The sequence below is a fragment of the Nelusetta ayraudi genome, unplaced genomic scaffold (genome assembly GCF_046127955.1).
Source record: "Nelusetta ayraudi isolate G7.1 ecotype Tasmania unplaced genomic scaffold, CSIRO-AGI_Nayr_v1 ptg000021l, whole genome shotgun sequence".
NCBI classification, from domain to species: Eukaryota; Metazoa; Chordata; class Actinopteri; order Tetraodontiformes; family Monacanthidae; genus Nelusetta; species Nelusetta ayraudi.
The window spans coordinates 5038610-5053191 of record NW_027466071.1 but is presented as its reverse complement, the minus strand read 5'-3'; the positions used below and the strand labels follow the sequence as shown (position 1 = coordinate 5053191).

At 42.0% G+C, this 14582-nt stretch overlaps 3 protein-coding genes across 9 annotated transcripts in view; 1 reads left to right on the top strand and 2 right to left on the bottom strand.

The window, feature by feature from the left end:
- Positions 1-830: 830 nt before the first annotated feature.
- LOC142889164 (dehydrogenase/reductase SDR family member 13-like) lies at positions 831-9607 on the bottom strand. 2 transcript variants are annotated; one of them, XM_076027817.1, is made up of 6 exons: positions 9485-9607; positions 7639-7769; positions 4899-5017; positions 4617-4740; positions 3026-3352; positions 831-1956 (listed from the first exon to the last, which is right to left on the bottom strand). In XM_076027817.1, the coding sequence occupies exons 2-6, from the start codon at positions 7766-7768 to the stop codon at positions 1694-1696; spliced, it is 963 nt and encodes a 320-aa protein (XP_075883932.1). In that variant the 5' UTR covers position 7769; positions 9485-9607; the 3' UTR covers positions 831-1693. The 2 variants fall into 2 exon arrangements, with proteins under 2 accessions (XP_075883932.1, XP_075883931.1); XM_076027816.1 differs by lacking the exon at positions 9485-9607 and having other exon boundaries at positions 7639-8021.
- Positions 9608-10533: 926 nt separating this feature from the next.
- On the bottom strand, positions 10534-11953 carry hikeshi (heat shock protein nuclear import factor hikeshi). Its single transcript, XM_076027821.1, has one exon. It carries the CDS (start codon positions 11689-11691, stop codon positions 11095-11097), a length of 597 nt encoding a protein of 198 aa, XP_075883936.1. The 5' UTR covers positions 11692-11953; the 3' UTR covers positions 10534-11094.
- Positions 11954-12091: 138 nt separating this feature from the next.
- heatr5a (HEAT repeat containing 5a) overlaps positions 12092-14582 on the top strand; it is a 29592-nt gene continuing 27101 nt past the window's right edge. For 5 of the 6 annotated variants that reach the window (XM_076027806.1, XM_076027803.1, XM_076027805.1 and 2 more), the window contains exon 1: positions 12767-12926. The gene's annotated coding sequence lies outside the window, so the exon portion shown is untranslated. Of the gene's footprint in view, positions 12217-12766; positions 12927-14582 lie in introns of those variants that run through there. The other variant, XM_076027802.1, reaches the window with a different exon arrangement.

Sequence of the window (14582 nt, the reverse complement as noted above, 5' to 3'; positions counted from 1 at the left end):
GATCTGCATGTTCAAGGCTGACATGATGATTTCTTTTATTGAATTTTCACTGGAACCTTTGAGATTGGGTCAAAAAATGTCTGCAATCCTGAAAATTAGTGGCCACACACCAATTTCATTTGCTTCATTGTATTTGTCATTTCACAGTATATATGTTTGGATTCCTAAATCCTGAAATGATACCCGATCATACAAGCTGTAAAAGTAAACCCCATTGTTTGCATTTCTATTTCCAATTCAATTTAATTTGGTGCTTTTATTGCAAAGCAAACTATTTTTTGATGAAATGTCGCCTTGCTATATAAAAATGCCGTCCTTGCATTTTGACTCAGTTTGATTCAATTTCACTGATATGTTGAAATTCACAGTTTCTGATAAAAACGGAATATACGTAAATACATCTACAGTTCAGAATGCAACAATATCCACACATTTTTAAATGTTTTCATCACATGAATTTTTTTTTGTCATAATTCTCTGTGAAATAATAAAACAGTAGTTATTTATGCCAACGTTTTGTGACAGTGTTGCTCTGCTCACATATGTTTGTTTGTTATAGAAACAGGAGTGATAAAAATAAAATGAATAAATAAACAATGTGAATATTATCAAAGATTTTGATTGTCACAGAGCAGAATCCAAAAATGTTCTCTTGGTCGACGACATTTTTTTTTCCTTTTTGTCACCGAAGGAACAGAGACTTGACTCGTTTGTATTCTGTCGCAATTTGGTACAGGATTTTTCAACTAAACTTTCTAGCAATTCAATTTTCATGAGGTCAGATGGACAAAAAGATGAACTTGGCATTCATATTCCAAAACATACATAGATGAGCTTATTACAATGAACTTTAAATACAATCGTTAAAAGACAGAGAGAATCATTTGCCCATTAAAATCAACTGCGCATTCCATTTTGTTAAAGCCACCCAGTTAAACTATTTATTAATGTCTCTTTCATCAAGCGTTTTAAAAAGATATAATCAAGTAGTACTGAACTTCATATGGAAAGACAAATCTGAAAAAAATAGAGTAGAATTATTGATATACTGGTTTGGATTAGGGAGATGTTAAATGAACCAGCCTCAGCATTAATCCTGTCCTTACAGGCATCATGTGCACAGAAAATATATCCAAATCCCACCTGGAATTCCTCAAAACTTATTTGTGACACTCATTCAGTTTTCAAGTATGATCTTTTTCCTTTCATCCAGATTTCAAAAAATCATTTGAATAGTGCACAAATGATCTTCACCAACTGATCACCTTTTGTCAAGGCATGGTACATGCATGGTTACACTTCCAGAACTTGCCACCAGACATTTAGTCTGGTGTACTTATATTATGAAACTATTACATATCAGAATTGCCAAATACACTACAATCGATTTAAAATAAAACTTGCTAAATAATATCCCCAGATTACTTTGAAGATTTTAGTGCACACACAGAAGTTCTTATTGTTGTAGAGTTTTATGTTTACAGGTTTATTTTATATTTCTGACTAGTTTTAATGGTTGGTTGGTTAATACAGTTGCATCAAATAATAATGGAGGTCACGGATTACTTCATGTTACATGAATGTATGTGTGACCTCTAAAAATTGTAGAGTTACAAAGATTAAAATCAGATTAAACTCAATTTAAACTCAGATTGAGCTCAGATTGAGATCAGATTAAGCCCGGTTTGCCCGTCTAGGCCAGACCACAGAAACTTTCACTGAGTTCCCACAGCTTCTTGGCTGAAGCGTCGTCTCTGGCCTTGGACTCAATGTTGACCTGCGGTGTGCACTCAGAGAAGTAATGTCCGCTGAACTGCTCGATGCCTTGCTCCAGAGCACAGTGGAGCGTGGTCTGCGCTCCAGATTCAGAATCCACAAAGAGGAGGAAGACAATGGGCCACAGAACGAGCCTCCACCAGAATCTGGAATAGCGACCAATTTCTGTTTTAATTGCCCCTAAAAAGTAGAGAGTGAAAAATTTCAATGAACATTCTCATCTTGAGTCGTTATCATTAGTTGCCAAGCCAAAATGATGAAGACAATAGAACGCATTAGAATAATATAGATTGTGCATCTGTCACAAAAACACTTTTTGGTCACGCAAGGCTTGCACGTGTGTTCCTACGAGGTGATCGTGCCGGCAGAAGCCGAAAGACTCGCTTTGAGATTGTGGAAAAAAAGCACTAACAAATAAAGTGTCCAATGCTTTGTGGGGATGTGCACTGAACTGCTGTCCCATCTGTGAAAGGTGTTTGTCTAAGAACCTGTCTGGCGTGTTTTCTCTTCTATTGTTTAGTTCCAAGTCACTCTGGAAATAATTCTTGCATTTCAAATTCCTCAAGTCCAAAAACCGTGGGAGCATCTCCACTGAGCTCTCTGCTGTTTCTTCCATGAATTTCAAGTTAAATGTTTTTAATACACACAAACTTCAATCCGTCTTTGAAGGCTGCAGTCATGCTTGTCTCTTATATTTGTCTGTCATTTGTCCAAAGCAGGTATCAGCCTTAAAATAATCTGTTATAGTCTGTAGTAATATAATCTGTAATATTCATTGAAGCGGCTTTAATACAATATCCTTTTAATGTGACCAACAGTGACTGAATGTCCCTCGTTATTTCTTGTGTACTGTTGATTCAACTAGAAACGTTTTAAAGGCCCAGTGTGTAACATTGTCAAGGAGCCCACCTGACGCTGTCTGACGGCTTCCTTAGAAATAAGCTGGTGCAAGATGGCGGCTAACTAGCAGCAAGACCCTTATGGCTCTATGTATATTCTTATACACATGAGAAGTACTTCTAATGGTAGAAAAAACAAATTACTTTTATTCTACCATTAGTATATACAGTTTTATTTATGCATCTATGGGCAGTGTGTCAAGCTTTACCAATACAAAGAGCAGAAATCAAGACAAATTTGACACACTGGACCTTTCAAAGAAAGTTCATCTAAATTTGAAAAGTGTTTCTGTTGCATTTTCAAATGAAATGAAAGGGCGAGCAGTAGACTGAGGGTGTCAGTGACTGACCGGGGTGGAGGCTGTAGCAGGTGACGGCGGAGCCCTGCAACCTCTTGGCCAGCTCATATGTGAAGAGGACGTTGCACAGTTTGCTGTGACTGTACTTCTTGAACAGCTGATAGTCACTGTTGCCTTCATTCAAATCCTTGTGAGCCTTCAAGTAGTTGAAGTCAATGTTGCCCAACTTGTAGCCTTTGGAAGCCACGGTCACCACGCGGCTCGGCCCGCTCGCCTTCAGCCGCTCCAGGAGCAGCACCGTCAACAGGAAGTGACCCAGGTGGTTGACGGCAAAGATCAGACCGAAGCCCTCCTCAGTAGTTCCATCATTTATTAGACCTGAGGACAGAAAACCCATATGGAGCAGTTTACACACGGAGGATGTCAGAAGATGTTTTTTATGAAAGCATCACCAGTGGTTCACCTGCAACAGAGAGTAGGTTTAGTTGAATAGCATAGACTAGAACAGCATAGAATGTATTTATTAATCCCACATTGGGGGAATTACAATCACAATATAGTGCAAAGATAAGAATAATGATTTTCATTAAAAATAAATCAAATCAAATATTTATAGAGTAAAAAAACTACATCTATGCATCTTATGGACAGGCAAAATAAAAGGCAAAAGTGGCCTTACAGTCAAATCTGTGTCTAATTCAACCACACTGGAGACGATCATGGCCCCAAAAAGACACAGGAGAGTGAGTGAGTGTAACCAACTAACCCAGGACTGTAAAAAAGGATATTTTTATTTAGATGATCACCTGTTGAGCCTGCTGAGCAGGTGATCAACGGCACTCAAAGGTTTTCAACAGACCCGCTTACAAATTTCATATCCCTGGGGTTTTGCCTCACAGCAAGAAGGTTGTGCGTTCGATTTCGGGCCTGGGACCTTCGGGTTCTCCTGCTTCCTCCCACACTCCAAAACCATGTGAGGTGAATTGGAACTCTAGATTGTTGATAAGTGTGTGTGAGTGTGAATGGTTGTGTGTCTCTGCGTGGCCCTCATAAAGTGGCCACTGGTCCAGGGTGTCACCCTGCCTTCACCCAGGGACAGCTGGGAGAGGCTCCAGCAGTCCCGACACTACACCCTGGGCTCAGGAAGAAGCAGGTACTGAAGATGGATGGATGGATTTGGTTTATATAATAATAAATATGATATACACGTTTCACACACTGGTTGCAGGATATATGCTAAAAGCAAATTGCTATTTGCTGAGCAGGGGAATCTTGTGTGCATATCAGGGCATAAATACTGAACTGACTGAAATACAAAACCTACATTTGTCATTTTGCCCTTCACCATGTTCATGTAGACCGAACAGCACACGCACGCCCCAAACTGACACAGTAGAACAGAATGGTTTGGATTTTTTTCTGTTTCATCCCCATTAGTTACAAGTGCAAGACTTAATTTAATTGACATTTCTCCCAATATGTCTGCATTTTTCACGTCTGCTTTCTTATGATGATATTATGTGGCTGTTTTTTTTTTTTGCATTGATAAAAACTGAACAGTGAGTGAACCGTGATTATAGGAAATGACTTCTTAAGAAGCGTCATTGAACTTTGACTCGTTAAGTTGGGTTGTGGGGCTCACCAGCGTTGTTGATCAGCACATCCAGCCTGGACTCGGACTGCAGGAAGCTCTCAGCGAAGGAGCGCACAGACTTCAAACTGGCCAGATCGAGCTGCATGAAGACCACCTGCTTGTTTCCTGTCTCCTGTTGACACAGACAGAGAAGAAGAAGGAGGAGGAGGAGGAGGAGGAGGAGGAGAGCAAAAAAAGAAATAGAAAAGACATTGTGGTAATTAGGCCTGTTTGGGGGAAATATGTTGCATCTGCTCAAAGCTTTCTTCTCCCCTTTTTTCTGCACTTAACCTGGATGATTTCCTGAATGGCTGCTTCTGCTCGCTGTCGGTCCCTGCAGGCCATGATGACTCTCGCTCTCCGCCTGGCCAGGTTCATGGCTGTGGCTTTACCAATGCCAGTGTTTGCTCCTGAGTAAGGAGGACACAGGAGAGAGGACAGTCTGATCAGTGGAATCACCTTCTGCAAGATTTTCACCCTCTTTTCAAAGTGCTTCCTGTGTGCTTTCAACGGAATAGATTTATATCAGACATATGGCATCATTGGTGTAGTGTCCCTACGTGATACGCAGCTATATGCCGTATAACCAGTAGAAAAGGTCCCAAATTACCATACAACCATGCACCAAAAAATGCAGATAGATACATTTCAGTATGATTGTTTTGACACGTCACTTTCCCATTCAAAAATGGAATGAAAATTATGTTTTGTGTTCTGGTGAGTCTTTGAGAGTATCAGCCATTGCTTTAGCACTTAAGAGAATGTATTTGTGTTTTTGTATCACTTTTTGCACCAGATTGCTGAAACTTTACCTTTTTATGTGTGTTAATTATTTATTCATTTTTCTTTCTTTTTTTTAACGAATTTGTCTTGTGATGCCGTTTGTTCCATTCATTAAAGTCCATCTGTAAATTACCGTTATATATCCTGTGTTGCTTACAATACATTGACATTTAGACAATACATAATCAGTCTTTTATGATCTCACTTCTATGTGGATGCTGGATACTTAATGCATCACTGAGCCTGGACTTTGTGTTGTTTTGAATTAGCTGTTGCCGGACATATGTGTACGGGTATAGCCACTAGCATCAGAGTATACTCACTAGGATCAGAGTATAGCCACTAGAGTATACCGACTAGGATCAGAGTATAGCCACTAGCATCAGAGTATACCGACTAGGATCAGAGTATAGCCACTAGGATCAGAGTATACTCACTAGGATCAGAGTATACCGACTAGCATCAGAGTATAGCCACTAGAGTATACCCACTAGGATCAGAGTATAGCCACTAGAGTATACCGACTAGGATCAGAGTATACCCACTAGGATCAGAGTATACCCACTAGGATCAGAGTATAGCCACTAGGATCAGAGTATAGCCACAAGGATCAGAGTATAGCCACTAGAGTATACCCACTAGGATCAGAGTATACTCACTAGGATCAGAGTATAGCCACAAGGATCAGAGTATACCCACAAGGATCAGAGTATAGCCACTAGAGTATACCCACTAGGATCAGAGTATAGCCACTACAGCATACCGACTAGGATCAGAGTATACCGACTAGGATCAGAGTATAGCCACTAGCATCAGAGTATACCCACTAGGATCAGAGTGTAGCCACTAGGATCAGAGTATAGCCACTAGGATCAGAGTATACCCACAAGGATCAGAGTATAGCCACTAGAGTATAGCCACTAGGATCAGACTATAACCATTTGGATCAGAGTATACCCACTAGAATCATAGCCACTAGAATCAGAGTATACCCACTAGAATCATAGCCACTAGAATCAGAGTATACCAACTAGAATCAGAATAAACTACACTACACCGCTGTATGGCACGACGTCTTGCTTTGAGCTGACTGTTGAGTGAGGGTTGACAATATTTAATCCCACCAAAAACACAGCAAGGGCATCATTATGTTCCGTGTCCTCGTTGACCTGTGAACAGATACCTTTGTTCCAGTGCAGAGACATAAATGTTGCACATACACTTAATCTTTGAACGGTTGGTTTTATAAAGTTGGTTTTATATTCGATATTTGCTGGGTTTTTTGTTCCTTCTTCAAAATGTACTGGCGTCCTAAGAAACAACCAACACCAGTCCCATCCAGACTGTTATTGTTTTTTACTAAGAGGAACCACAGCCAGATATTTCACAAGCCTTATCAAGTCACTCATCTCGGTGTGAACGGCAAAGATTTATAGGATCTATGCAAAATACCTGCCGCAATACCTGCCCACTGTGCCACAACAGGAGTCTTTAGGGGCCGTCATAAAAAATCACTATACCCACATTTCAAAGTTGTACAACCATGATTCAACACAAATATTTCAGTCTTTAGTTTTCTAGTTACCATCCATTTTTTTTTTTTATGTTAGTCACAGCTTTATTTTGAAAAAGCTCTCTGGAATTTCAACAAACCCAAAACCACTTTCCATATGCTCATGAGCTCAACATGCGTTTTGCAACTGATTTCCCAAACAGAAATCTATAAAAAATATCCATTAGTCCATAACCCAACAGCAATAACAGTCAATCATGACTGTTATTCTACAGGAAACTGCATTTTTCACTTAACAACAAAACGTAAAACCAAGCAAAACATGGTTGCACAAATTGAAAATTGAAATTTTTTATGACGGTCCCTAAGCCCTCTGGTTGCAGCAAGTTGCTCAGCAGGTATTTAGAGTAGCTCTTGTACCATTGAACACAGAGGCGAGTGAGTTGAAATATCTGCCGTTGTTTTCTGTCGTAAAAAAATGCCAGACTTGACAGAATCAGTGTTGTTTTTAGGATGATGTTACAATTTGGAAAAGAAAAAAGAAGCAAATTCAATTTTAAATTAATTTGACCTCCTTATCTACGACACTGTTTGCAAGTTCTAATTCTCATTGTTGACTTTATACCAAAACTACTATGCCTGCAAAAGGGCTAAAAGTCATTTTTATTTATTGACTGATCTTCTGTGTGTGTGTGTGTGTGTGTGTGTGAGAGAGAGAGAGAGAGACAAACTCACCGGTGACGATGACCGTTTTCCCATGGAGCTTCATGGTGCTTTTGCATTTGGGCAGTTTCAGAAAAGTTGCGCGAAGAAGAAAATAGGCTGCGACCAACAGTCCCGCGATCAGCAACAATTGCAGCGCCATTCTAAACAGAGAAGACACTGGAAATGAGTGCGCACGAGTATGGGCAGCTGCTTGCGTGTCTGTGCGATTGTTAATCTGATGTAGATAGGTTATCTGTGTCGCTGCTCTGGCAAAAAGACAGTTCCCATCATTCAGGTGGAAGATTTAATGGCCGGCACAGTCTCTGCTTGGTGGACAACATTTAACCATACGTCATGAGTTGAACAAGGAAAACGATAAACGACAAAAAACTAAAACATTATCAACCCAAATGATGTAAGGGATATTTGAAATTTGTCAAAATGTACCTTTGCAAAGGATGCTTATGGTACATATGAGGCTATAAATTAAAAATCTAAATGTTGACTGATACGTTTTTGATCATGTTGTGGGCTGAAAGAGTTGTGATCAGCACATGCGGCTCACTCATTATAAATCCCAATGCAAGAAAATTGACTATACTGCTCTCTGGTGGCCTTTCGGCCAACCCAGCATTAACAGTTGGCCTATTTAGTTTGTGATATTGCTTGTATGTAAATGAAAACAAAACAATCTCAAACGTGACGCAGGACAGCAAATGCGGTGGCAAAAACATCTAGTGTTTAGATGTTTAGTTGTGTGTAGATCAGATGCTGAGAGGGCTGAGTGCATGGCAGAGTGGGAACCGGCTGGTCCCTGTCGAGGCTCTGGGGTAGGTAGCAGGGACTGAGGAGGTGGAGGGAGAGAAGATCGATTTGGTGGCGAAGGAGAAAGATTCCCAGTTTCAATCTGTGGCAGGGTTCCACCACCAGGGACTGCCCCACTTGGCAAGAGGAGTCACGATCATAAGCATGATGACCGCAAGCAGGGGTCAAGGAGAGGCCGTGTTGTCCATCTGGTGGAAGCTAGCCTGGAAGGAAGCTGCATCATTTGAGGTAGCTCCTCGTCCTGCAGTGCAGTGGCCATCCTACTGGAAGGAGGTGGGGAGGAGGATGCTAGGCTCTCCTGGAACAAGAGCTCCTCTTTCACCTCCTGGTTGCTGTTGCAAGGCCTTGCCTTGTGAAGCTACTAGCAGTCAGTTAGCAGGCTACAGCCTGCATATTGATTGCTATAGTCAGCTAAAAGTAAAGGGGGTCGCCTAGTAGATTTTGTTGAAGCTCCATCCTTTTAATTTTATTAGAACTATTGCAGCTTTCCAGTCACTTTAAAGTCACTTGAGAGGTAGACAATAGGTCCTATATGTTTGCATGACATGCTGCTGCTGATAGAGGAGCAAGCAGAGTTCAGAACAAGGTTTTTGAGTATTTAATGCTACATTCGCACAAGCGAAAGAGAACTTGAACACCGTTTGCGAGGATGTAACAAAAACAGTGGAACAGAACAAAAGCAGTCCACAACAATTACGGCTACCGAACTCGCCTCTCTCCTCCCCGATGCGGGTGTGACCCAAACCGCCCCCCATCACCGTGGCAACCACATCAAACACACAGAAACCAGGATTACTGATGGCAAAATGGGAGTGTGGTCAGACACCAAGAGCTCCAGAGATCGGGATATAGGTCACATGACTTCATGAAGGAGAGCAGGTGATTCACGAGTGGTTTCACGGGTTTTCAATCGACAATGGAATATACACAAAACCATCAGGCTACACCCAACATGGTGGAATTCAGTTCTTAGAAACATAAATCTGACAAATCAAACTAACCGGAAAGCCTCATCATGACCACAAACAAAGGTATAAAATTGGAAACTCACAAATGACACAGAGGCAAACAACGCCGGTCAGGGACTGCTGCAGGTGTAGTGAGAGAGCGAGCGAGTGAGAGAGCGAGAGAGAGAGAGAGAGAGCGACACACCTGCAGCCACTGAAATTTGATGCCTTGGAGCAGGAGTCTGCCTCTTCCTTCTCCTCTCCTCCTTTTGACTCTTCACCACATTGCTTGTTCTAACAATCTGTACCACCAGCAACACCAAACACAGAATTTCATTTACTCATTTGTGATTTAATTGTCATTGTTTCGTGTTTGCTTTGGTGTGGTTCTCCCCTTTTTCTGTTGCTGGCCTGATCAGCCAGAGTATATGTGAGCCTTCTTGGTGTTTGGTAGACAACAGGTCCGTTAGTCTCTTGTTGCTTTTCTGTTTCATTGACCTCTTTCTACGGGTCCGAGTTTCCCTTTACGTTGTTGTTTTTTTTTTTGGAACTTGCTTCTTTATTTTGAATAAATAAATCCATATTTGATTAAAATCCTGTTTCCTCTTCGCCTGCCAGCTTGCACGTACGCGCGCACGTCCCCACACCAGCTGCTTAGGGCTTCCGTAAAAACTCATGGATAGCTGCATAATTTTTTACAGTGTCAATTTCAAGTGCTTTGCGCCGAAGAACATTGTCTCAACTACGTTTTAATGTGAAATATATTTGTAGCATGAAACAGAACATTTACATTGCTTATTACACGTTCAGTGTACCAGTGATATTCTGCAATGCAACTCCCTGCTCTTCCATTTTTTATTTTCTAGCTGTTTTGGTTGTGTTGAATGAAGATTGCTATAATTTTTTAAGAAGGTTTTCATTTTAATCCCCTTGAATTAAATGAAAATATTTTTTATGTCCTTGGTACTAAGACTTGCATTGATTATTCTACAAAAAAAATCTCTAAAAAAAACAAGACTCCATCTTCTATCTGCTCTGTTGCTGCCACTGGTGACCATGAATGTGCAAGAAGCCAAGCGCAAGTAAGACGTCGTGTTGCTGACTTCAGATTTAGACAGCGGAGCAGAAGGGAAAACTAAAAGTCATTCACCAGTTGAGTGAAGTGTGCCCAAACTGCACAGATTCAAAACTTTATTTTTTTTTTTAAAATACATGGCACTAAAAAACAAAGGCGTAAATCCTTCCGTAATTTTCATCAGATATTTTAAGCAGATTCCTCCATTTCAATATCAAATTAAAAATGAGGTATTCAGTCTTTTAAAGCTCTTCTTCAGTCATTATCTCCTTTTTGTTGAGAAAAAGTCCATATTTGTGTTGGTCACTCTTTAATGTGTATCTTTATTAAATACTTACATGTGGAGTAATCCAATTCATGTTGTAAAACTAAGAGGAAAAAATAGAAACGCTTCATTCTTTCAGATGAACCACTTCGAGGACACCTTGACATCCAATGTCTTATTCAACCCGATGTGCTATGGATCGATCATCATACATTCGAATCATGCTGCAGTGCAGAACTGTGAAGGCCAAATGATTCCTTTCATTCAGGTCGGCCGTAGTGATCCCCAAGGAAGTGAGGATTTTCACAAGTGAATGAAAACATCCTCCGTTCCCATTTCCCCTGAAGGCACCGCGGAAAACACTCGCTTCTTCATCAGTTCTTCCAAAAGTTTGGGTTCTGCGCCAGCCTTCTCTGGAAGTTCTCGTACCACTTGAGGATGCAGCTGGACGGTATGAAGGTCTCCGTGGGGTTGGGCGCCATCTGCGCCTGCGCCACGGCAAACGAGGAGGCGAAGTTGTACAAACTGTCCAGCATCTTCTGGGTGAACTGCAGGAAGGAGTCCACGGTGGAGACGGCGGCGCTGGGAGCCGGGATCTGTTGGGACAGCTGCTCCAGGGCCTCCACCGACACACCGACCTGAGCCACGGACGATGCGCTTCCTCCCATGACGGTGCCGAAGGGGTGCGACACCCCCTCCCCGCACTTGAGGCCGGAGATCTTGAAGATGGCACTGGGCTTGTCGTTGGTGATGAAGCCGAGCAGCTGCCACACCTGGCTGCCGCTCGCCGGGTCCGGGAAGGAGAAGTACACGGCGCCGCCCATGCCGGCGGGGAAGGGCACCGAGCCCAGCATGAACACCACGACGTGGTTCACGTGCTCATAGTCGGCCAGGTTAAAGACAAACTTGTCCGGGGCGACCTGGGCCGCGTCTGTTTGCACCAACCTACCCGCGACCAGACAGCCGAACATCGCGACAGCTCCCACCCACTTCCACTTCTTCTTCTTCTTCTGCTGCTGCTGCTTCTTCTTCTTCTTCTTCTTCTTCTTCAACGTATTTTACTGCGGTTGGCATCCAGCGATATGATGCAGTACCGCCACCTTCTGTTCCGGAGTGTAAATCACATGTACGGTTTACAATCTAAATCCAGAATATATCCTCCTACCATCAACTCAAGAGAAAAAACCTTTGTCCACCCGCCCAGTTAGCGAGTCGACAAAGTAACAATGTAGCAGCAGAGCAAGTCCATCAAAACACAGAAGATGTCGGAGTTGCTTAATATCGCGAAAACAATGGAGGAAGGAATGAAGGAGTGAATTGACGCAATACTCAATACCCTCCAACTTTTGGATCGTTTCCCCTGACTATCGACAACCACTTCCGGGATAACTTGACTTTCTCGACCCTCTTATCTGGACTGACTGACAAGACTCATCACGCCTGCTGCTGCGAAGCCGAGCTAAAGTCGAAAGCCTCTCAGGATCCGAAGCTCAAAAGTAAAAGGGCCTCACACACTAAATGAAAATGGGCAAAAGTGTTGTTGTCTTTTTTTATATATATATAGACTGGGTCTGTTTGCTGTCGACTCGTCTTAAATCGGCAACATTATTGTGCAGCTTTACCATACTGGAAATAAAGAATAAAAGTAAGCTTAAAGAAATTCTACTGAAATGAACGTGCATTGAGGGAGTTGAGTGAGAACACAGTAATGTTGCTGGTAACCTCTCGCCATTTAAAACGGCATGGTTATCATTGCGGATTTTTTTTTCTTTGTTGAATTTATAGTTTACATTGTACGTTTTGTGATGTTTTGTCATGTCGTCACGTCTCTTGTGGTATGATGATATCACAACTTCTACAAAGAACTACTCGTTTAACAACAATAAACGAATGATGGTATGACGCCACACCCTGAGCTGAGCTGTTTTAATTCTACACATTGTCGGTCAATATGGTTTAAGAAACTAAACGCGTTGGAGTTCGCCACGCTCCGGTGGTATGATACCGAAAAGGGTACTTTAGTATGAAAAGTGTGAACAGGATGTAGTTAAAACCGTCTTAATGCTGCTTGTTGTCTTGGTGCCCAGCGTCCCCGGTCTTGCAGGCAGACAGTTTCACACCGTTGAGCTCCGTTTAGATATTTAGAGGCTGCAGAAAACTGTTCCTCCTCATGCTGGAGTGGAATCACTTTAATTGGCCCCGAAAGGTAAACTGTCACCATCTCTTTCTCTGTTTGTCTTCTAACTTTTGGTCGAGAGCTAACCCTGGTTAGCCACCCCATGCTATGTCTGTTGGTGCTGTTCGCAGCGAGTAATGCTTTATGCCTTTGAGTAAGGAAGACAGATTCTGCATCCATGTATTATCTCACTGCCCGCTCCTAAAAATAAATAAATAATAACAATAGAAAAGTTTCCATTTGGACTGTGGGAGCGATGCTGAAGTCCCTAAGCTGTGACCGAAGACGCTGTCAGATACTGACCGCAGTTAGAAAACCAGAGGATCTGCCGCCGCTCGGGGTTTATGTTAACTTGACGATATAAACGTTTGTTTTTTTGTTTTTTGTTCTCCACGTACATTGCACTCCACGCACCACTAACCCAGAGCAGTACATCTTGTTACTTAACTACGTCACCCTAACCACTGGATTTCAATAAGAGAACATTTTAATGACTGTTATTATTATTTCAGGCCCATCTGTCATATTTAGATACTCTGTGAGTAGAACGGAGTGACCGTGGTTGCCAATTGTCTGTCATCCTTCCACAAAAATATTTTTTTCTCTTCCAGTTCATGCATTTTAAATCCCAGTCATTCAAAGAGGATTCAAGAATGTGATAGAAACTCATGCAAAAGTAGTTCATGCTAAATGTTAATGCTGTTACGGGTTTATTCATTTATGTCTACACCCAACATAAACTTGTATCATTCTCTGAGTAATGATTCTAAAAGGCTGCTTACCTTTTGTTGTTGTAACACTTGATTGGGTATAGCAGAAGTATTAAGACTGGTGTGGTCAGAGGTGAAAGCTGCTGCTCACTGCTTGCAAACAAGCTGCACTTTTGCTCTGACTTGCTTCTGATTACACAGCACACTTTGACACAAGAGTCTTCTGCGTTATCTCCTTTAGTTCTGCTCTCCGTTAATGACGTCTGGCAACTGCAGTTGCGGTAACTGTGACGCATTCTGCTGCAACTTGCCACGATGACATTTTTCATGCATTAAAGACATGATGGAGCTCATGTAATATTTCCTCAACCATTTACTGCTCCCATTGGTTGGAAAGGATTAGATTGAGCTCAGCATGAAACAGATGCTCTCCTAGATACTTTTAATGGCTGGCAGAATCGCCTATTGACAACGTGGGATTGCTCAAAGCGACAAGGTCCCCACTTGGATTTCAGTTTTTGCTTCTCTGCATGAACTCGGGTGAAGGAACTTTCCCTTCCAGCCACAGTCCAAACGCTGGCTTGTTTGGTATATTGTGATGAACGGCCGTCCGGTCTAAGTGGCACTCTAGGCTGGCTGGGACTGTTGCAATACTGGAAATTGAATTTCCAAAAAGACTTTCTGGTTCCCTCTGACTGCTGATCCAGATGAAATTCCATCCAAGCTACTTTCTGTTGAGGTGGATTTGCGTTTTCTCTCAGATTCACTCAGGGAAGAGACTTTTGGTTCATCATGAGGTCTAAAAGCCTTTCAGATATTCTCTGCTGAACACTGTGAAACACACAAGAGTGGAAAATTAAAGTTCACTGTGACAAGTCCTCCCTGTGTGGGGAAGTCCCTCTCCTCCCTCCTAGCGCAGCCAACCAAGAAGAGTGAGACTGTGAAATATCAAACCCTGGAGATAAACAGTGTGACA